General features: G+C 38.1%; 1 protein-coding gene across 4 annotated transcripts in view; it reads right to left on the reverse strand.

Moving 5' to 3' along the window:
- Positions 1-23,456, reverse strand: part of FMNL2 (formin like 2) — a 210,126-nt gene that overhangs the window by 45,084 nt on the left and 141,586 nt on the right. For all 4 annotated transcript variants that reach the window (XM_058192698.1, XM_058192712.1, XM_058192706.1 and 1 more), the window contains exons 5-10: positions 21,038-21,121; positions 18,905-19,057; positions 12,714-12,822; positions 10,274-10,350; positions 9,777-9,870; positions 3,618-3,692 (exon numbers count right to left, since the gene is read on the reverse strand). In XM_058192698.1, the coding sequence (XP_058048681.1) occupies positions 3,618-3,692; positions 9,777-9,870; positions 10,274-10,350; positions 12,714-12,822; positions 18,905-19,057; positions 21,038-21,121 (592 nt within the window). The remainder of the gene's footprint in view (positions 1-3,617; positions 3,693-9,776; positions 9,871-10,273; positions 10,351-12,713; positions 12,823-18,904; positions 19,058-21,037; positions 21,122-23,456) is intronic.

Here is a 23,456-nt window from a genome sequence, read left to right on the forward strand (position 1 = left end):
AAGCATTTTGTTCTAGAGATGAGTGTCTTGGCTACGGAGTTGATCTGTGCTGGGTGGTGGTGTGAGTGCATGCAGATAGCGGTTTGTGTGTGTTTTCTTCTGGTAGATGGTGTGTCCTAGGGAGCCATTGGGTTTCTTGTAGACTAAGACATCTAGGAAGGAAGTTGGTTGTTAACTTCTGTTTCCATGGTGAACTGTATTTTGGGGTGTAGGCTATTGAGGTGTGTGAGGAAGTTTTCAAGTTTTCTTTCCCGTGTGGCCAGATTATGAAGGTGTCGTCTCGTATCTGAGCCAGAGTTTGGGTTTGTGATCAGATTTTCTAGTGCTTGGGTTTCAAAGTGTTCCATGTAGAGGTTGGCAATGACAGGTGAGAGGGTGATCCCATGGGTGCGCCTTCTATTTGTTTGTATTTTTGTCCGTTATAGATGAAGTATGTGTTGGATAGGCAGTGGTTGGTCAGATCTAGTATGTGCTTGGGGGTTATATTTGTTTTGGATAGCTGTCAAGGCTTCTTTGATTGGCACTTGGGTGAAAAGGGATATGACATCAAAGCTCACAAGTAGGTCGCTGGGCTGTAAGTTTTGTTTCTTTATGATCTCTATGAACTGGAATGAGTTACTGTGAGTGATGGATTCTGCATAGGGCTGTAGTTGTTTGAAATTTGGCTAGGTTTTGTAGGGGTGAGCCTATGGAGCTGACTATGGGTCTGAGTGGGGTTCCTTCTTTGTGTATCTTGGGAGGCCACGTAGAGCTTAGGGCATCTGGATGATTTCTCTCTGGGAATGATTCTTTGTTGGATTTCTTAGCTGATGGGGAGGCTTTTATTTTGGATCTAGTGGTTTTCTAGGTAGGTGGTGGGGTCTGTTTTTAGGGGCTTGTATGCAGGGTCTTGGAGTAGGTTGGTTAATTTGGTTTGGTAGTCAGATGTGTTCATAACCACCGTGGCGTTGCCCTTGTCTGCTGGTAGGATTATTATGCTGGTATCTTTTTTCAGGTTAAGTAGTGCTGTCTGTTCCTCTTTGGGTAAGTTGCTTTTGGGTGGCTTGCTGCTGCAGAGGATGTTGGTGATTCGAGTCTGATTTTGTTAGCGTCATGGGGTTGATTTTGGTCAGGCTGGTTTCAACTCCATATAATGGTCTCAGTGGGGATGTATTTGGGAGTGACTGCAAAGTTGAATCCTTTGAAAGGACATCGGTTTCAGCTTTGGTGACCATCCTATCTGAGATGTTATGCAAATGTTTGTTTCTGTGTGGCTGATCCTGCTGTCTGGACCTGCTCAGATTCAACACTTGAGTTTGAGACTGTCTCCTGCTCTGTCTTCTGACTCTGTGTCCCGACCGGTGATGTTCAACTGTCCTCAAAAGTGCATGGTCAGATGGCCTGGTTGCAGAGTTTGAGTCACAGATCACGGAGGCTCTTTTATGGCGCTGAGTGCTGGTCTGTGCTGAACCTATCAGCTGATTGCGGACCTGGGCACTGGATCAGTGGGTAACCATGAATTTCAGGAGCCGTGTGAGGGCTGGCTGTCATGGTGACCGCGTTTCCAAGTACAAGTGGAACACTTGTAATTTATAATTCTGCAGCAACACTGAACAAATGATAACTCTAATACTCATAGGAATAATTCAAAGTTCTAAACCTCAGGAGCTTCGACCTAAATATATTCAGTTAAGCAAGACAGCAGTGTCCAAAACAAAATCAAGAAGCATAGCCCTGAGGTTAAAATCACTGAAGAAAAGTTTTTCTACTTCTCTAACTATAGGATAGCCGTAGAAAAGAATGAAAATGAGATATGACAGAATAATTCAAAAGTTTCTGTAAGTCAGGATGTTATTTTTCCTGACGCAGTAGGCAATGGCAGATCTTTAAACTTTCTATCATCAAAGCTCGCATTTCACTTTGCAAGCTCTGTCTGCAAATCTGAAACCTGACTTGATGCAAACCACTACAGCAAAAAATAATGATCTTGATCAAGTAAGTAGCTACTCTGAGGTGGGGGGGGGCAAATCCAGATTTCCACACTAATCATACACTCAGTAAGGAATAGGAGCTGTTGTCTACTGAAGCAAAATATCTGGAGTGTTTTAAAAGCACTCCTAGCTCACTGGCTTGAGAAGAACAGCTGGGTCTCTTCAAAACCTCCTCCTGTTCTTTATATCAGGAAAGGAGCTGCCCAGGATTCATGTCTGGCTAAAAACAGTTTAAAGAGATTGTTTCACTGACATATCGCCCTAATTGGTCAAGTTTCTGCAATATGAAAAAAAAACCAGCAAAAATTAGAAACCAAAATGGTTACATAATGAAAGTAGACTCAAGAGATCATCATACAAAGTTCCTGGTTCTTCTGACATACAGCATGTTTGCTTCATACCTACACATGAATTTAGTATCCAAGTATGTTTCATTAATTGTCAACTGCACCTTCCACAAAACGATTGCATTTAACCATAGGAAGGAAGTGAAATGAAATTGATAAATCAATCAAAAGATGCAAATGCTAACTTAAAGATAGCGTTTTTCCTTATTCTTCTATATTAGTGGTGGGTTTCAAAATTTTTTACTACCGGTTCTGTGGGTGTGGCCTGGTGGGCATGGCATGGCTTGGTGGGCGTGGCAGGGGAAGGATACTGTAAAATCTCCATTTCCTCCCCACTTCAGGGGAAGAATACTGTAAAATCCCCATTTCCTCCCAATTAGCTGGGACTTGGGAGGCAGATTGGGGCAGGGCCAGTCAGCATTTTTACTACCGGTTCTCCGAACTACTCAAAATGTCCGTTACCGGTTCTCCAGAACTGGTCAGAACCTACTGAAACCTACCTCTGTTCTATATGTCTATAGAACAGATGTTCTATATATATATATATATATCTCAATGATAGTTTAAAGCATGTCTCTTTATTTTACAAATAACAGCATAATGTGCCGCTCTAAAGAATGCCAGGATTTTACTCCTTATCCTGCTTTAGGCACTATACTGGTGGGAGAAGTGTAACTACTTAGATTTCTTTGCTCCCATTTTTCTACCAACTATTACAAAGAAAGGCAAGGGAACATCACAAGCAGACTACTAAGTAAGTTCTGAAGTTTTATTCAATACTAAGATAATGTCAAGTCTTGTTCAAGTTGTTTTTTACTCCTGGTGACTTCATGGACTTGTCTATGTAATTTTCTTAGCAGTAATATTCTTCTAGGATGTTTTTTGTCTTTCCAATCTAGCTTACAATCCTGCTATTCCCTTGAGGTCTTCCCTCCAAGTGTTAACACCATGGTAGTGCTTAGCTTCTTTGTTCAGAAAAGGTTGGCTTGATGCTTGGCTGAAGAAAGACAAATATTCACATGCTTATTACTTCTTCAAGTGTGACAGAAGAACATTCATTTTCATTCTTCTACTCCAAATGCTCTTTTTTCTCCTTCTCCTGTTTTTAGGCCTATTTAGTCACCGCTCCATTGATAGCAGAGTTCATAAATTCTATTAAAATCCAATTGTGCATTAGAATTGTGTTCCTCTCGCTCCAAAAGAACCTGATAACCCAGGGATGGGATGGGAATATGGCCCAGAATATGAAAGCTGAGGGAGAAGTCACACATTTGTAAGTGAAATATATGCACACACCTACCATGAAATCTATATTATTATCTTCATTTCGAAAATGTTCCATCAACTTCTCAAACCGCTGTTTTTCCCCACAAACCTGGAAAGAAATTGCAGAGTATTTATCAGTTTATTAGGAAACATGCTAATAACATCATCAAACCATTTTAACATAGAAATATACAGAATTAGAGGGAATGTTGCCCATGACAAATAGATATTGACAACTGGTTCATCCATTAAGGCTAGGAAGAGTTAGCAATAAAAGGAAACCAGGCCGCCAAAGAACACAGTGGCTGGACACTATCAAAGCTGACACCAGCCAAAGCAGAAAAACTCAGAGAAGTAGTGCAAGATCGTAAGATGTGGAGAGACCTGGTCCACAGACTCGCCAAGAGCAGACATGACTGAATGGATAATATCATCATCATCAAACTAAAGTCCAGTACCAAAAGAAAAAGCCTTCAATTCACATACTCCTTCCTCAAAATCCACACTTATTTGGATTAACTTTAAGTCAAAGGGAGAAACAAAATATCATTTGCAACTATTAACCCTCTTACAAGAGAACGTAAGGAGTTATCATCTAAAAATGCTATTTCAAGCCAGTGGCTTTAAACATCCCAAATGGGAAATGTCATCTCAAATGAAATGTTTTGTTATGTCAAAACGTTCTCAAGTATATGGTATGTAACCCTCTCAGAATCCAGTATTTATTTACTTACTTACTTATTCCAGTTTAGATGCTGCTCCAATCTTACTGACTCTGACAAGCCCATACACAAGACAAAAAACAAAACAAAACAAAACAGGAAAACAATCCAATAACAATAGCGCCTCTCATCTAATGAGCCACTTTTGTGCACCTGTGTATGTTTTTAAGAAACAAAAAGCAGACAACGAAACATTTTTCTTTTCATTGTACATTCACATGTGTAGACAGAAAGCAGCTGTTCACATATACAGTAAGTTTTGCATCCCAAAATAAGTTTCCAGGCTGATATACTGTATCCACTCATACTCCCTTGTCATATGGAAGAGATGAGAAACTTTGGTGTCCACCTTCAACTACTTATAATAAAGAGCATGGGAAGTGGGGAGGGGCAGTGGCAGTGAAATGGTGGGTGTGACCAGACAACTGAACCCATTTTTTAACCCATTTTATGTCTCTTGTAGGTCTCATCCAATGCCTCTGTGGTGTTTTTTACTGCCTAGTTGGACCTTCTGTTCAGATGTTGTTGACTTCCTCGATTAATTTTTTAGAGATTTTTTTAGAGATTTAGAGGTTATAGATTTTTATTTTAGAGTTTATTTTAACTGTAGGTACTTAGGAAACCATTCTTAACCCTGGCTTTAACAAATGTATTATTTCATCAATTGTTGAATAAAATAGGAGAAAGAAGAAAATTGACAATTTTTTCCAATAAAATCAAGTTTCCAGGGATAAGTTACCTGCTATTCTTTTTAGACTCCAGAATTAAGCATGAAATAATTTGTTTGTCCCAAAATAATTGGATTATCATATGTATTACAGCTTCTAGAAATTATATGCATAATTAATGATCAGACTGACCTGTAACCTAAAACACATCATTTTCCGTCCTTTGGTTTGTTTGTTTGTTTACTTATTTATTCGGTTGTATATATTTTGACATGAATTTAAGCACACTAAATTGAGAGCAAAATTTCAGTACAAGTTCCTTTTTAGTAAATGTGTTTGGAATAGGAATGTTAATGAAAACAGAATTATAATTGCCTATTTAAATATGGCACATAATATTTTAAATAAGTTCTTTTTCACAACAGATATAGATAGGTCAACATGCAGCTGCCAAAAATAAAAAAAGGAGTAATAATACCTGGTATAAATTTCTTTTATACTTGAGAAAAACAACTGTTGTGATTGTTAAGTCTGCTGAATGATATGGAATGAGATTTTGTGTGAATGTGGCAATCTGATCCTGCAATTTGAAATACTTGGAACATGTGTGTGTCACAAAGAAACAGGAGACTAAATGGGCAGCCATGCTCCAATCCTTTTCCCTAGCTATTACTAACAATACCGGAAGATGGAGAAGAAATCCTGAGAAAAATCAACATAGGAAAGTGTGAAAATGATTCATTGTTAAATTGCTTATTTAAACATTAACATAGCACTTTCCGAAATATTTATTTACTTACTTACTTTCTTTCTTTCTTTCTTTCTTTCTTTCTTTCTTTCTTTCTTTCTTTCTTTCTCTCTTTCTCTCTCTCTCTCTCTCTCTCCCTCCCCCCCTCTCTTTATTTCTTTGCTGTTCTGTATGGTGATTTGACAATGATTTCTTTTTATTCTTAACTTAATGGTCTGGTGTAATCTGCCAATTTCACTCCAGGACTGGGCTGTTTTGAGAGAATGTTTCTTACAGATTGCCATGAACTCCTGACAGTTCGCTAAGGCAACAAAAGTCCAATTTTCTTGCAATTTCTGCTTAAGCTTACTAGGCTAAAAACATTTTCTGTTTTAATTGATTTTTTAAAAAAATAAATAAATTGGCCATATCTAAATGATTACAACTTCAGGAATTGGCTCAGGTCTTATGTATTGGTTCTAAATCCTAAATTGTGTAAGGCAATATTTTTGATCCTAAAATCATAAATATTGCCTTACACAATGTAAGCTGCCCTGAGTCTTCGGAGAAGGGCGGGATATAAATTCAAATAAAAAAAATTAAATAGCTACATTTAATGATCCACAAAGATAAAGCTCATTGGCAGTAAATTCTTCTCCTGAGTTACACTTCATAATTTGAATCTCTATTCATCTCTGTATCAATCCCAGATTCAGGAATATCCTCTTATGTTCTTAGGGAGAAGCAAGAAGGAAAAACTAAGAGCTAGAACCCATCTGTCAAGGAGCTGATCTTCGGAAGCTTCCTATTGCTGACTCAACATCCTGGTGCTCCATGGTTTTAATGATGTTTGGGTCACCTCTAACAATTTCAGTGTAATTTTCTTCCAAGCAGGTATATTGAGAATGGCAACCTCTTATCTTTACCTTATCTGAAGATAAGTAAAATGGGTTGATGGTCACCACAATACCATGAAAAACAGAAAAAGTCCACTTCATGTGAACCATACTCATCTAATTTATATCTCTGAACATTTTTACTTCATGTAAGACGTAATGGCCAGAATTTTCAAAAATTGAAAGTTGATAAAGAAGCTAAACAGAGCTGTTTATACGAAATAATGTACTAAAACCTCCTTAACTGATATCTAATTCTATTACTGTCTTCACACATTATACTTAACCACAGAGTTGGCTTATGCTTCACCACAGATTCCTCAATCATGAAGCTAGGAATCATCATTTATTTACAATTATGTTAACCAAATGTAGAATGAACAATATTTTGGTCTGGATTTAATCAGAAGATACAGACGTAACATAGCTTATTTTACATCAACTTTAGTTAAGTAATCAATCTTGTGTTCAGGACTGGAAACAACTCAAGGAACAAAAATCCAAGATTAGCAGAATTTATCAGGAAGAAAGTACAAGTTGTAACGCAAAAAATTCCAGGGAATATTTTTATATATAGTAATTCTAGTTCAGCAAAACTGTTCTCCATTCTCTACTTTTTCTCTGCTGAGGAATGGAAAAATGCTTGCCTGTTTTTTGAAGGACAGGCAGTTTGAATCTGTTGTCAACCTTTTTATAACTCTCAACTTTTCTACCTTTCTGGTTCGCTTAAATATACTTTTGTCTTTTATTTAGAATTTTGTAATTAAAAAATTAAAATATACTTATTATTTATAAAACTACGCTGGCATGGATTACTGGTGCTCCTAATTTGAAAAAAAGGGAAGCACTGGCTACACGCAGGTGTATTTGTGCTAACCAGTGATGGCAGAATTGTTCCCAACATATTATACCGCCTTCAAGTAGAAGTCTCAGGGAGAAATTATTTTATTAATGATATTTTATTTAAAAATAATCCAAGTTTAAATTTCTGAATTAAATAATGTATAATAATATTGTGGTTAGCAATATATGGGATTTAATATTATATTCACTAAAGAGTTTTACCACTGGAAGAAGAGTATTTTTATAATTTAAAATAAAATCAAAATTCAACTCATATAAGCCTAGACCTTCAGAAAAGAAAAGAAGAATATAACGTAATGTGAAGTTTCAGCAGGGTTGATTATGATGATATAAAACAAAAGTGAACTCATGTCACAATATTTAAGATAACTGCAATATTTTTGTAATTTATTTATCCCAGGATGTTTTAAAGGGAGGATTAAATTAGATTAAACTACTGGAACCAGTTCCAAATGTCTGCTTGACTTCCTGCCTATTCAGCTGTTCATAAATAAAAGTTAATAGGTCTTCATTTATCATTCTAATAAACTAAAGACCTTCCCTGTTCTTTTGATGCTCTATGGATAATAACATTGGTGTGTAATAAATGCAATTTATTAAATCTGTGATGGGGAGAACATATATTAACCGACACAAAATAGCAAACTTTCTTTCAGTGACAATATGCTTTTCTGGGCCACCTTTATTCCTGCAATAAATATAAAGTTCTTCCTAAACATTTGTAGGACAACCAGATATCTCCTCTCGAGAAACTCCTTTCTCTTATGTTTCGTCTATCTTATAATTTTCCAGCCCTTAAACTGAAAAAAAAATGTTACTGGGGAAATGATCCTCCAGCACGCTATTCCTACCCTGCCATTGGCACAATATGCTGGCTACAACACCCAATTACTGAATACTGTCCAATACAGTAAGGAAGAAGAAATAATAGCATCCGCATGAATTTTGTTCACTACTGTTTATAGGCAGTCCTTGACATAGGACCTTAACGAAGTCTGCCCATTACAGATGGATGTGGTAGTCGTTTTTGGCAAAAATGTTGTAGAATGTGGTCTGATGACCACAGGATGCTACAAAGAGATGTAAATGCAGCCCTGTTGCAAAGTGCCCAAAGTTCAGTCATGTGACAGCAGAGGGGGGTCCAACCATCAGAATATCGGAACCAGGTCCAAATGGTTGGCCATAAGTCCAAATGGTCACTAAATCACCTATCATAAACTCAAGGACTACCTGCGTTCTCTCAAGAAACAGAGGGATTCCCCAGTTTAAAACCTTTCAGAGGGTCAATCACACAGCTGGCTAGGAAGTCTGAAAGCTGTAAGTCGAACGCATAGAGAAAGGCTGGCCAAAAGTACTTCCTTAATATTTTATGAATACGGAAACCAACATTTCACTGTTGAACAACTATCAATGTGCTGTTTAATTTCACTTTTAAAGATCTTTTGTGATTTTGTTTTCCTTAGCATCATTTATTAGTTCCCTATAAACCAGGGATGTCAAACTCGTGTCATCACAGCGTCGACATGTGACGTATAGTGACTCTTTTCCCCTTTGGTAAACAGGGCCTGCGAGCTGGGAGCTTGATAACCCTGCTATAAACAGTACAGTGAAGTTGCAGAATAATAAACCCTTAATTTGGAACTTCTATATAAGACAATTCCACAAAAATAAAATCATGATTCGGGTACACGCTGTGGTCACAGCGTTTTTCCCATGGTTTTTGCACCGATCATCTATGCTATCTTAAAAGTAAATAAGTGCAGAAGTGGGAGATTAGGACCCTAGCTCTAAAACAGAAATTAGACAACATTCATAATAACAACATGTTCATCTGTTTCTACTCAGCTGTCCTGAATAATTTAATTTCAGCATTTAAAATGAATGAAAAAAAAACAAAAAAACAAAGCCAAATACTGAAAAATATATTTTCTTTCTGAAACGGTTTTTTCATTTTGGTTGCTGTAAGCATAGTGGGTGAAAAGAGGGGTGAAAGACCAAGAGAAGATTGATCAAGAGCTGGCACATGATGGAAAGATAAATTGATATGATTTAAGCTTTGATTCATGTGGTGGGATATAAAAGTTTCTATAAAAAAATATGCATTATGAAGCATAGTAGCCTCACTTTAATCAGGAAGCCTTTGTTTTAGACTGTGTTTAAACTGGGTGTTGCACAGAGGAGAAAGATATCCATATGTCCACAACATGAACACCAGTTGTTTCAGAGGCAGAGGTCAACCACCAAGCTGCCACAGACCTTATCCAGAGAACTTGTGGTTAAGCAGGCAGCTCCCTCTGTCACAACTGAATGATTTACCTCTTTAAAATTGTCAAAGGCAGACAAAATGATTTCATGCCCTCCTCGTACGAGACAAACAGCTGCCAGCAGTTCTAAGACCAACGCCTTTGTTCTGTGCAGAAAAGGGAGAGAAAACCCATTAGAACAACATGATGACTCAGCTTTTGAGAGACGCAGGGACATCTGAAAACAATATTCTGAATGTTGCACTTTCAAAGGCTGATCCTGCCAACACCTTTTTAAAAAAAAAAGTTGTACAAATTATTCAGCACTTTCTTAAACCCTGCATTAAAATCTCCTGAAGTTTTTACATGAATGCAAATAGAATTTACAAAACTATTCCTCGGCCTATTAATGTCTAGAAAGTACGAAGCTTAGAAAGTATGGCTATCGGAAACGCAAGGCATGTAAATAAAGTTCTTGCAGAATGATTTTTTTTCAATCAAAAAAAGAAAAAGAAAAAACAACCACAACAGCCCTATCAAAAAAAATGAAGCACAAAAGAGACGTTTTACCTGGGATTCTTGTTGTTCAGACTTAGTGCAATTTCATTAACGGCATGGGGGTGCGACATGACCATATTGAAGCCATACTAAAATACAAACAAATTTCAGCTGTTGCAATGTTTCTTTTTAATGTAAAAAAATAAATAAATAGAAAGCAACTCTGGGCAATTTAGCATACATTTATCGTGGTATCGCTGCATCCATAAAGACTGGAATGTGTGAAAGGTATGTACCCAATCTGTTGCCATCTTTAGCAACTTTACTTAGCTTTGTTCTCTTTATACAGAACAAGCAAAAGCAATTATTGCTATGGCCAATTGGTATACATTAAGTGACTTTATTTTTAAAACACTGTAATGAACAGACACAGTAGCCATCACATGTCCCTTTCTTTCCTCAAAAAACAAGCAGCTTTCCCCGCTATTGCCCTCATGACTGTGATAGAGATGGACAGTTGCTTCCTTCCTAACACCAAAAATAGCACTCTGATTGAGCACATCTACTCTGCTTCAAGTGCAACAGAAGGGGGGGGGGTTTCCCCCCATGACATTTCTGCTCTGAGGCCTGATACAGGTGGTCCTCGCTTAACAAAGCTTGTCCAGCAACTGTTTGAACTTACGACACTGCCGTGTCCCACAGTCATTTGATCATCATTTGCAGCCATCTTTGCTGGCTTTCCACAAGCAAAGTCAATGGGGAAGCCGGCAGAAGATCGCAAAGGGTGACCACGTTAACACAGTGTTTACAGCACAGGGTTTACTTAACAACCACAACTAGATGTGCCATAATTTCCAGCAGTAAGCAGACCAATCGTGTAAAATTGTACTTTATGGCCATGTTGCATAGATGTGGTAATCCAATTACCATCATTAACTGAGAATTGCCTGTATAAAGACAGTCCTCGACTTACAACAGTTCATTTAGTGACCGTTCAAACTTACAGCGGCACTGAAAAAAGTGACCGTTTTTCACACAGGGCCATTGCAGCATCCTTATGATCATGCGATCGAAATTCAGATGCCTGGCAACTGACTCATATTTATGATGGCTGCAGTGTCTCAAAGTCACGTGACCCCCCTTTTGCGACCTTCTGACAAGCAAAGTCAATAATAATAATAATAATAATAATAATAATAATAATAATAATAATAATAATAATAATAATAATAATAATGTTTTAATTTGTATACCGCCCTTCTCCCGAAGGACTCAGGGCGGTGAACAGGCAGATAAAATACAAACAGAAACATACACCATAATTAAAACAACCCTTAAAAAACTGATTCAAATTCGCCAGAAATTTAAAATAACATTACACCCCATAAAAATTACAGAAATTTAAAACCCACAATTAAAATTTAAAATTTAGAATTTAAAATCAGGCCAGTCCAGCCATATGAAATAAATAGGTTTTAAGTTCGCGGCGAAAGGTCCTAAGGTCAGGAAGTTGTCGAAGCCCAAGGGGAAGCTCGTTCCACAGGGTAGGAGCCCCCACAGAGAAGGCCCTCCCCCTGGGGGCCGCCAGTCGACATTGTTTGGCTGACGGCACCCTGAGGAGTCCCTCTCTGTGGGAACGCACCGGACGCTGGGAGATAGAGGCCAACAGTAGACGGTCCCGTAAGTAGCCCGGTCCTAAGCCATGGAGCGCTTTAAAGGTGGTAACCAATACCTTGAAGCGCACCCGGAAAACAACAGGTAGCCAGTGCAGTCTGCGCAGGATAGGTGTTACGTGGGAGCTTCGAACCGCTCCCTCAATAACCCGCGCAGCCGCATTCTGGACTAGCTGAAGTCTCCGGGTGCTCTTCAAGGGGAGCCCCATGTAGAGAGCATTGCAGTAGTCCAGACGAGAGGTAACGAGAGCATGAGTGACCGTGCATAGGGCATCCCGGTCCAGGAAGGGACGCAACTGGCGGATCAGGCGAACCTGATAAAAAGCTCTCCTGGAGACGGTCGTCAAATGATCTTCAAAGGACAACCGACCATCCAGGAGCACGCCCAAGTTGCGTACCTTCTCCATCGGGGCCAACGACTCGCCCCCGATAGACAGCCGCATCTGCAGCTGACTGTACCGAGGTGCCGGCATCCACAGCCACTCCGTCTTGGAGGGATTAAGTTTGAGCCTGTTCCTCCCCATCCAGACCCGGGGACAATGGGGAAGCCAGATTCACTTAACATCTGGGTTACTAACTTAATCACTGCAATGATTCACTTAATAACTGTGACAAGAAAGGTCATAAAATGGGGAAAATTCACTTCCAAAATGTCTCACTTAGCAACAGAAATTTTGGGCTCAATTGCGGTTGTTAGTCAAGGACTACCTGTATATATTTTTTTCACGTGTCATAGACTTAAACTTAAAGAGAGGGGTTTTTTTCCCTTGACTAAGAAACCTCATTATGGCCATGTTTCAGAATCTTCACCCACCAAAGAATTTCTAAAATTCAGCTACCTGATAATTCATGATGGCCCGCAAACACATGATGCAGACATGAACATCATCCTTTTTACTCACTAATCTTGAATTTTTAAGAGTTCTTCTGCTGGGTAAGGTGTTATACCTATCAACAAAAAATAATTAGGTCAGCTACTGGGTTTTAATCAAAATTTTAGAAAAACACCAGATTTTTTAAAACTCTATAATCATCCTGAAACTTTTGCAAATAACCTCCTAATTAAGGACAATGCTAATAATAATTCTTCATAATTATTAATTATAATTATATAATTAATTACAGCATTCTTCCATCGACTTTCAATTCCTGAAAAAATGCATTCCACAGCAAAGTAAATTTTTATGAGACGACACTGCAGTGAAATATCTTTTGCAATAATCATAACTACAATATATTGTTTTATTATAGATGAAGAATTCTAAGGGCTTTGAGATTAGCGCTGAGGTGCTAAAACACAAGGATTCCCGGTTTTCCATTTCCTTAGAAGTCTTGCCCTCCACTACCTTTTTGAGATTAAGGAAAGAGATTTTTTTGCAAAAGGAAATTGAGTTCAGAAAGGCATGAACTTATTTGCCTTTTACTTTACTTTTAACATGGTGTCTGTCAGATCTTGGCATTCTGTCAATGTGCACTATCTACATAATTAATCACTATTGTGCCACTTAATATCCATCAAAACCACACCTTTGTTCAGAGTACCTTTATCTGTCAGTCTTTAAAAATCACTCATCCTTCAACTATATACAGCTGAACAAGCCAGAATTGTTTTATTATTACTTGCTGTTTTGAATTGGTTATTAGCCTTCTTGAGCCACATGGGTGGACTCATAAACCAAAATAAATAAGCAAATATTTATTTTACTGATCTATTCCATAATACATTCAACCCTATCTGGTCTCAAAAAGGATAAGCAAGGTCAGTATTTTGAAGAGAGATCATTAGGAAAAGTAGACAAGGAAGTTGAAAAAAAACTTTCTGGAAAAAGACAATATCTATCCACATTTGTGCTGCCCACTAAGATGTTAAGAGTTGAAATTACAAAAATAACTTTCTACATAAAAAATAAATCTGATTCAGAATTGAACTCTAACTGGAAACCACTCTTAGCTCCTAATGTTATAGAGAGAGAGGTGCCCCAAGCCAAACTTTTGAGTTTCTTATTTACAGAATTATTGTAAATATACTACTTATCTAATTTGCTGCTTACTGTTTATTTTTTTGTTAGTAATTTATACTGTGCTAACCTATTTGGTTCAGTTTAAAATTTAATGGGAATAGTTATCATTATCTTTTGTTTTCTTAATTTCGGTATCTTTTTAGTATCTTTGGTGTTTTTTCATTTTATTTATACTCCTGACATATTAAATAAAAGTAATTTTAAAAGGGGGGGGGTGATGAGAAAAACGTTTACTACTGCTGTGGCCATGACTCAAAGGGTTGATTTTTTTTAATCTTTTCCACATAATCCCTGTTCCCATAAAACAGACGTAAGGCCGTATCCCTCGTGATGTTAGAGCATATATTTCAGTCTCTTAAATTATATTTTAAATGCATAATCCTAGGCAAGATTCAGAAAATGTTTCAAAGCAATCTTTTTATTCTGTTCTCTTCTAAATGCAGTTTCTTGAGGAGGAATTCATTCCCAGAGATTCCAAAGTAGTGTGGGCTGGGGAATTCTGGGAGTTGAAGTCCACACATTCTGAACTGGTCAAATCTGAAAAAACCCAGGGTTACAAGCTCAATTGCATGCATGGGCTGCACTCCCCACTCCTTCAGAAAAGCCCTTTGGGTCTATGTCTAACTCTCCAATGGGTTCCATCTGCTAATTGATTTCCCATTCATGAAAAACACACTTTGTGTGAGAGCGAGCACTGGCAAGTGCTTTTCCAAAGCAACCTTTGACCTAATTCCAGCACAATGGAGTTCATTACATCCCAAGCCATTAGAAAAATAATACTTCTATTAGCACGTTTATCTTCAGTGTGAAACAATGAGGTACTATTCAACCTTGCCAAACAAAAGCTAATTATTCTAAAATGGGTATAAGCTTTCATATTTCACACTGAAGATAAATATTAGCCATTATACTAACTAATTTTGTAATGTAGTTCAGATGATCAGGAAGCAAGCCTTACGAAAGATTACAAAGCCAAGACGTATTGACATGGGTAGAATGAGCAATGTCTCAATATCTAGACTGAAATCTTTAGAATAAGAAGAATACTAATGAATACACAGAATGATCCCAATCCTGCAAATTTCCATTGGCAGCAAGTATCATGCAATCTCAAAAATCAGCCCAAATATCAGAGCCTTTGGGCTCAAAGGATCTGCTTGTAAGCACTTTATATTCTAGCCTTTCCAACTCAGCGGTTGCCATAATCCAGCAGATGACAAGGCAGTTCATGTCCTTTACACTTGGTTGAACACCGAATAAAAAAAATGCAGCAAAACTAATTTCAAAGCCCACTTCCAGAACTGTTGGAGAACTGCAATTGACATGGGCATTGGAATTACCCCTGCAGTTTTACAGCAAGAGTCACTGTTTCCCTCAAATGACATCGCTGTCTGCAATGCTAATATTAAAAAAGAAAATCAGGGCACTGTGTGTTAGCTGTGACTTAAATTTGCAGTAAACAGAAACTGCAAGCAATTGGGATCTCCTTTTGGCCTAAAATAAATGACACTGTATTCTCGTCACTGAATATCCATTAAAGTGAGAAAAACACATCCTGGAGAATCTATCTTATACCTGAGGTACCAAATAGGCTGTGCATCTTAGAACAATACAACCCAGTACTATGGGAAAATAAACCATTTCCAATCTAACATTAACCATCTGAATCAGGTTATATTTTACTTTGCAAAAACATGCATGCATGTATTTGAAATACTCAACTATTTTCATCAATTGCCCTATCTACATGCTGCTTTCAATGGAACCAGGAACAATTAAAAATAGGAGCAATGACGTATGTTTGCTTTCTTGAATTATTCTAAAGAAAAAAGGGCTGGATAAAAATAGATGGATGGATGGATGGATGGATGGATGGATGGATGGATGGATGGATGGATAGAGAAGATAGACAGACAGATGGCTGGATAGGCGGGTTTATGGATAGATGGAGTGGATAGACAGACAGACAAAAAATTGAAATTTGAATGTTAAAACAAAAATTAGAGCTGTAAGCTGAAGCAATGCCAGAGACAGCTAGGTGAAGTTGTACAGGACAATGAATTACTTGGATGGCATTTGATGTGGATAAGTGATGGAGAAAGGAATCCCAATGGAGCTTAAATAATTAGATAAATAAATATGACATGGGGGGGGAGAAAACAGTGAACCTGAGAAAGAATGAGAAAGTAACAGAAACTGAAACTAATATTGAAGGTAGACCATGTTTTCAGAAAGAAGATACAGGAAAACCAAGACCAGAAACAGTGAATTTAGACACTGTGTGATCTGCATCTGAATTTTGCTTTTCAGCAACAAATGCAGATTCACAAATATTGAAAACATGTGTTGGACATACAACAACTGATTTATTGCTTTTTAAAAATATTTCATAAATATGCAGCATTCCAAAACCGCAAGTACAGTTCAAGTAGATTTCCTAAGAATTATTATATATTCTAATAGGTAGTTTAACCCCGCAGAGAAAACTGTTCAAATAATTTAGTCAATCAGAAATGTTAAGCTATACTTTAAATAATGCCGCTTTCTTTTCCGTATTCTTCACTCAAATTTATAGCTAGTAGTTTAATCTTTATCTTTTATACCTTCATTTTAAATGAACACACTTCTTGCTAATTATTCCTCTATAGACACTGGCTTTAAGCCCATCGATATATCCTGACCATCTGTGGTTTACATGTAAAGCAAAATAACCAAGTTATTTTATTTTTATACTGCTATTACACATTCTCATTTACTCTTGGAAGTTTGTAAAATACAGGTGGGAGCAATGAACTTAAAATGATGTGACATTTAATATCTACAACCTTGTGTGTGTGTGTGTGTGTGTGTGTGAATGGGTGTAAGTGTGCATGTGCACATATGCATGCACACATCTTTATGTCAATGTTGACTCCTGGCAGCTACCTGGATAAGTCCCTTCAGTTTACTTGGCAAGATTTTTTGGAACTAGTTTCCCATGGCTGCTTCCTAAGGCTGAGAGCGGAGGACTCTCTCAAGGTCAATGGATGGCTTTGTGCCTATGATGGGACTAGAGTCTCACAGTATCCTGGTTTCTAACCAGATGACTTAACCATTATACCTACCTGGGTCCCACCTGCACACCATACGTATTTGAAAAGCAATGCCTCCACTGAATTAAAAAATTGCTGAGCTTGGGTATCAAGTTCCAAATCAACCTTGCAAAGTTGCCATCACCATTAAAAATCCAAATAATCAGAACCAGTTGTTTGTGTAGATCAGCATGTTCACACTGTTTTGACTGCATGTAAATATGCCCACAATGTCAGGAAGTGCTTCCAAACAAACATGCACATATTGATAAACAGGATAGGCCACAGTGACCTTTCACATGAGTCAAACAAAGCTCAGGTTAGCCCCAGGACCACATTCACAAAAATCTGATAAATGTATTACCAAAAGAGTGCTATAAATACAATTGGGGCAAAATACAGCAACAAACCTGTTGGCGGGAAACAGCCACTTCTTACATATAACTCTGGTGCTTTTATACAGTAATTTACCAAGAATCCATGGAGCTGAAGACATGATAGATAATAATAGATGATTTTTTAAAATGGTCTAATAGAAACTGGAAATGGTGTGACTGGTAACATAATGAATGATTGAAAGAGAAGGTGAAGCCAAAGCCAGGCCCTGTGTTGTGGCTCCAGCCCCCGAACCTGGCCACATGCCCGAAAGTGACTCCGAGAGTGAGGGGGAAGGGCCGGTAAGGCTTACCTCAAAAGCACCGATTCCTTTGGCCCGGCTCCAGGAGCCAGAACCAGGCCAGTTGGAGGACGTAATGAGGCTGACATCCCCTGATTCCTCCCTTCCTCAGGCTACGCCTTCAGACGCAGCTGATAATCATACTAATCAAGCCTGGATCGACCCGCACTTCAGAAGATTAGAGAGGCGGTGTCATCAAAGGGAAGGGTGGGGCAGGAGCCCCACCACACAGGATATATAAGGAGCTTTGGGACTGCTCTCAGTTCCACAGGAAGCAAATTAGCTGAACCGTGTCGAAGTGAGCTGAAGTCTTAATCTGTTTGAACTTTTTGGCAGGCAGCTGCGTTTTCTCGGCCAGGACTGATAGGAGCTGTGAACCCACTGGCTGTAGACCAGCTCGTTACTCCAAAGTGAGGACGGAGACAGAACACCCTGGTTATTGTGGGAGGATTGTGGGAGCCACAAAAGATTGCTGTGGAAGTCGCATGAAGTCACATGAAATTGACAGGATAAGAGTTGCCTAGCCCTTCCTTTGAGGAACAATAAAATGTTGCTACCGTACAGTAAAATATTGATCAAGAATTACTATCTTATATGACAGCTATAGGACTATGAGTACCAATGAACAAATGGAACTATTTAAGATGAACTCAATCTTAGTGAAATTCCTATATGTAAAATTATTGAATAGTATGTTTCTTCTCTAGTATTGAAGCTGCAATCCCATAAGCACTTATATCAGACTAATTCTTAAGGAGATTATAATGAACACATGCATGGGTTTGTGTTCAGAACTGCAAACTTACAATATATTTATATAGAATCATGGACCATGCTCCCCACCCCCCAAAAATGAAGCATATTTTTATGAGGAGCCTATGTGATGCAATAGTTAAAGCACCTGTCGAGAAACTGGAAGACCGTGAGTAGTTTCTTCTCAGGCACAAAGCCAACCTGGTGACCTTAGGCCACTCACTCGGTATCAGGCAGACAAGGGGAAATTCTCTGGCTACTGTTCTGCCCAATCAACTAAGATTGTTGTGTTGTAAAGGTGAACAACTTCCTTGCAGGTGGGGAGCATTTTGATCGATTTGGCAACAGTTTGCACTGACCAGTGAGATCAAGACATCATCAATATGGGAAGCGCTAAAATTGGCCAATTAAGGGAAGAAATGTAAAGGCTTGAAAAACCTTTTATTTTGCCTCTTAAGTTCCACAAACTACAAGAACAGCCCAAAATCAATTTTATTTCTTCATCTTACCTTAGAGTAGAATGCCTGCTGGAACAGGAAATACTATTGCCAATTGGAGAAGGTAAGTTACTTCCTCGATGGAGATCTTCAATGGATCGACTCCATGGTTTAGATTTGTCCACTGAATTTTCCATATTGTTTTCCAAGCTTTCAAAGTCAAATCTGAAAAGAAATAGACACTTCATATGCCAATGAGAAGGAGGAAACTGCTTTTTTTCCCCTGCTTCAGAACTCAGGAATCTCCCAATAGATTACAACAATAAAGTGGTAGAGAACCATGTAAATGTATTTTCCTTTGGGCTGAAACTCAGTGCTGGTTTCACAATAAAACTGAATCTTGAAATGGAGAGAATAAAAGGCTACCACAAGGAAAGGAGGAATAAGTCACACAATTTTGCAGAGAGACTACTTAATTTCAATTTTGCTTAAATTCTTGGAAGACAAAACAACCTTTCTGTACTATAGCACAGATGAAATTTCAAGAATGCATTTTGTTTTAAAGATAAACAAATGATGTATTCTAATTACTTTCAACTGTCAATATGCAATGGAAATATTTCTTTCAATATGTTGGCCAAGGCGAAATTCCAAACATGTGTAATACATTACTGTACTCCTGACTGTAATATTCCTTTGTTTGGTTTATTTCTCAAACCTAGTCTAATTTACTGGAGAATTATGCCATCCTCTTCCACAGACTTTGAGGTTATTTCTCAAACTTAGTATGTGAGGCAGAATGGACAGTAAGAGAAGCTGCTTGCTTTTATCTGAGTGGCCAATTCACACATCATAATATGGTTTGTTGGTTTTCCGTTTGATATGATCAGCAAAACTCATCTGCATGATTTGTAAACCATGGCTTCCTTCTGCAGACAGATTCACACATCACATCAAAGAATCCCAAACAAGCCACATTATTGTTTAGCTTTATACGAGAATGCAGCTGTTGTTTTCAAAGTCAGTTGTTTTTCTGCCATGTGCCATTCTTTTTGTACCTTGATAAACGTATCTTTTCTTTTATGTACACTGAGAGCATATGCACCAAGACAAATTCCTTGTGTGTCCAATCACACTTGGCCAATAAAAATTCTATTCTATTCTATTCTATTCTATTCTATTCTATTTTGCCATATTTACTCTTTTAGCACAGTTTAGATCCTTTCTTATCCAGCAGCAGAATAACTTTTTTTTTTTTTTTAGATCTCCAGCCTAAAAATAACTTGTTTTTGCATCTTGGAATGTTTGGATCAGGATCGAGAAGACATGCCAGTCAAGCAGAAGCTTCTCGTTCTGCATGCGCTCCTTCCCTCCACTGCAGGGGGCTATGAAGCCACCTTCTACCAAAAGGGCTTCATTCTGAAGTCCAAGTCACTTTCCATCAGTGGAATGGCAAAGCAGAGGGATTTCTTATGGGCAGCTTATGGGCTTCTTCTCGCTGGTGACCCTGAGGACTAATTCAAGTATTAAGAAGAAGCAGGCAAAGGGCTAAAGAAGCATGACCATTGTGGGCTTCTCTTTCTGTTGCAGCACTCATCATGGAAATTACCAGTTTTGTCCACCTGAACACCTGAACCTCAACACAGCAAGATATGAAATCTCCTTCTGAAAATGGGTGCAGATGAACATCAGCCCAGTTGTAGATCATACATTCTGTAAGCAGAAAGTCCTTACATTTTATTCTTGGCATCTTCAGTTAAAGGGAACTCAGAAAGGAGAAGGTGGACCTCAGGAAACTTAACAGAAGCCACTTGGAATAAGGCAACTTCCTGTATACCTGCATCATCAGCAATCCCCTATGCTTTTGTTTTTTCTATTGCTGCATGTGCATTTGAGTTGACTTTCAATACACATCTGAAGACTTGGCTATGGGCACAGTAGATCTCAGTACATAATAACCATTTATCATGCTTCCCAGTGTTTCCAGAACTGACACTACCATTTATTGTCCCTGAAGTGAGCAGCGCAATTGGCATAACAGAGAATAGAGACTTTATGACAGCCATCTTAGGAAGACAGATATATAATTATTTGAATAACAGGGTTTTACACCAACTGTGTTCACCGTTTACTGAAACAGGATGAACTAATAATATCTCCCTCCTTCTGCCCAGATTGTGAATGTGTGGATCATATTATACTTACGTGACTGCATACTGTGCAAAAGACAAATACTCCACTAAAACATCTAGGCCTTTGTTGTCTTCATTCAAAAATTCCCTGACCCACCTGGAAAAACAATCATCAAAAGAGATTATCGTATTTATATCTGTGCATAAACCAAATATTACAGGATCCAAAAAGGTATTCATTTCTTACTCAGAAACTTGTTAAAGATAAAAGATTGAGAACCACATTTTCAGAGCGAACTTCAGGGTTATCTTCAGTGTGACTGTTTCATGCAGAGTTTGGAAATATTATTAGAGGTCAGCAAACTGGTTAATTATTATGTTGAGTAATCTGCAGTTAGATGCATTGTTTAAGACTAGTGAAAACCTAATAATTCTAACCAAGGACCTAAGAATTATTAAGGTAGCACCTAAGAATATATATGGCAGCTCCAAGCAAGGTGGCATTTTATAAAATTAGGGTGCTCATTATTATGGTTCATCACACAGTCAGTCACATGTTCAGACTGAATTTGGCATTCTTATTTACCTATCAAGTCCTTCCTAAGGACCTGGGCTAGGCAGATGTTGATGTTTGATAGTGTTGAAGGTATCTTCACAGGATGGAAGATACTCTGAGTAAAGCTGCCTGCTGCAACTGACTGATAGTGATTTTGTCAGTGCCAATGATGTTCAAGTGGTGCTTCAGTTATTTTGGGATTGCACCCAAAGCGCCTATGACTATTGGTACTTTGCTTCCTTTTGCCACAGTTGTTCTATTTCTATTTGCAACTTTTTGTATTTTATTATCTTCTCCAGTTCTCTCTCTTCTATTCTGCTGTCTCCAGGTTCTGCCACATCCACTTTTTTTGTCATTCTTATCAACAATTTTTAACTCTCAGGTATTATGTGGCATGTGCTTGTCTGTTTGGATTCTGAAGTCCCAGAACTCTTTAGCTTCTTCATTTTTTTCAATTTTTCGTGCACCAAAGCAGCACATATAGATGGAACAAAGCAACTCAAGTAATGCACTCAATCAATTGAACTATGCCAAAATAAAATCATACGGATTTTGTATTTCCAGGAGCATTTTTGCAGGGGGAATGGGACCCAAAGTATAACAAATAAACTTCATTGTAGTCCATTCTATCGTTCAACTATTTAACAGAATCAAATTCTTAATATTCTATTTGGATTCCAACTAAATAATGCCAACTAGCTTTCAATTTAATGGTCAGCTTTTTAAGAATGACCAGATCAGAAAACAGACTACACCAGAAGATTAGTGCTATACTTTGTTGAGTAAGGCTCTAACAGAATATGGGGGCATGATGGCTCAGTGGTTAAAGACGCTGAGCTTATCAGCTGGAAAGTTCACAGCCCAGGTTCGAGCCCCAAGCACAGTGTGACAGGTTGAGTTCCCGTTCCTGCCTCCTTCTCGAAAGTATGCAAATGTGAATAGATAGATACCACTTCCGTGGGAAGATAACAGCATTCCGTGCACCTCTGGCATATAGCCATTCTGGCCACATGACCACAGAGATTGTCTTCAGACAATGCTGACTTCCTAAACTAAGAAATGGAGATGAGCACCAACCCCTAGAGCCAGACATGCCTGGATAGGGTAAACTTTTATCTTTATAACAGAATCCTGCCAATCTGTGTTTATTCTCCCCTCCTTCTTATAGTCAGGGAGAAGCCAAACTGAGGCTCTTCCCATTATTTCCCCATTATCCTAGGCTCAAAACATGTTTTTGTCAATTTGGTTGCTTGTTAACAGTTTCTAAACAGTTTCTCAAAATCATTTCCATTGCTCACTATACCAACATAACTAAGGTATTTAGTTAAGATACTTAAGATCTCCAAATAATATTTGGTTTACCAATAAGGCAATCTTTCCTGCAACAGCTCACCTGCCTTGCATATAGGATCAGAAAAACAGCATTAGTCTTGAAGAAGATGCATAGCTTAAACTGCTAACAGTGAACAACCAAGTCCCTCGTTAAAGAAACGGTTGTGCCACTTAGATCTTTTTATTGTACAAGTCTCATACCATTTCTCATCTACTGACATACTATGGTTTATGGAGTGCCAATGAAAAATCTATAAGTGAAGCATACACAAATCTTGCTAATTCTTGCTCATCATTCGAAGTATCAAATGCAAAAACAAAACAAAAATGGAATGCTCTTCTATCTTATTTTTAAAGGAAATCATGAAGAACTTCATGACATACCTAAAATGTGAGAAAGATTTCACTATGTGTAGGAAGTCACTATTTCTACGCTCCAGTTAGTTATCTGCAAAAGCACTATAACTAGCATGCAATTACTTTGCTCAGCTAACAGTTACATTTAAACCTTTTTCTAAGCAGACACGTATGATGTCTAAATCCTAATGAATCTGGCAGGTGTAATCTCTAATAAGAAGTCACAGCTAATAATTGCCATCACATC

This window comes from Ahaetulla prasina, chromosome 1, assembly GCF_028640845.1.
Source record: "Ahaetulla prasina isolate Xishuangbanna chromosome 1, ASM2864084v1, whole genome shotgun sequence".
Lineage (NCBI taxonomy): Eukaryota > Metazoa > Chordata > Lepidosauria > Squamata > Colubridae > Ahaetulla > Ahaetulla prasina.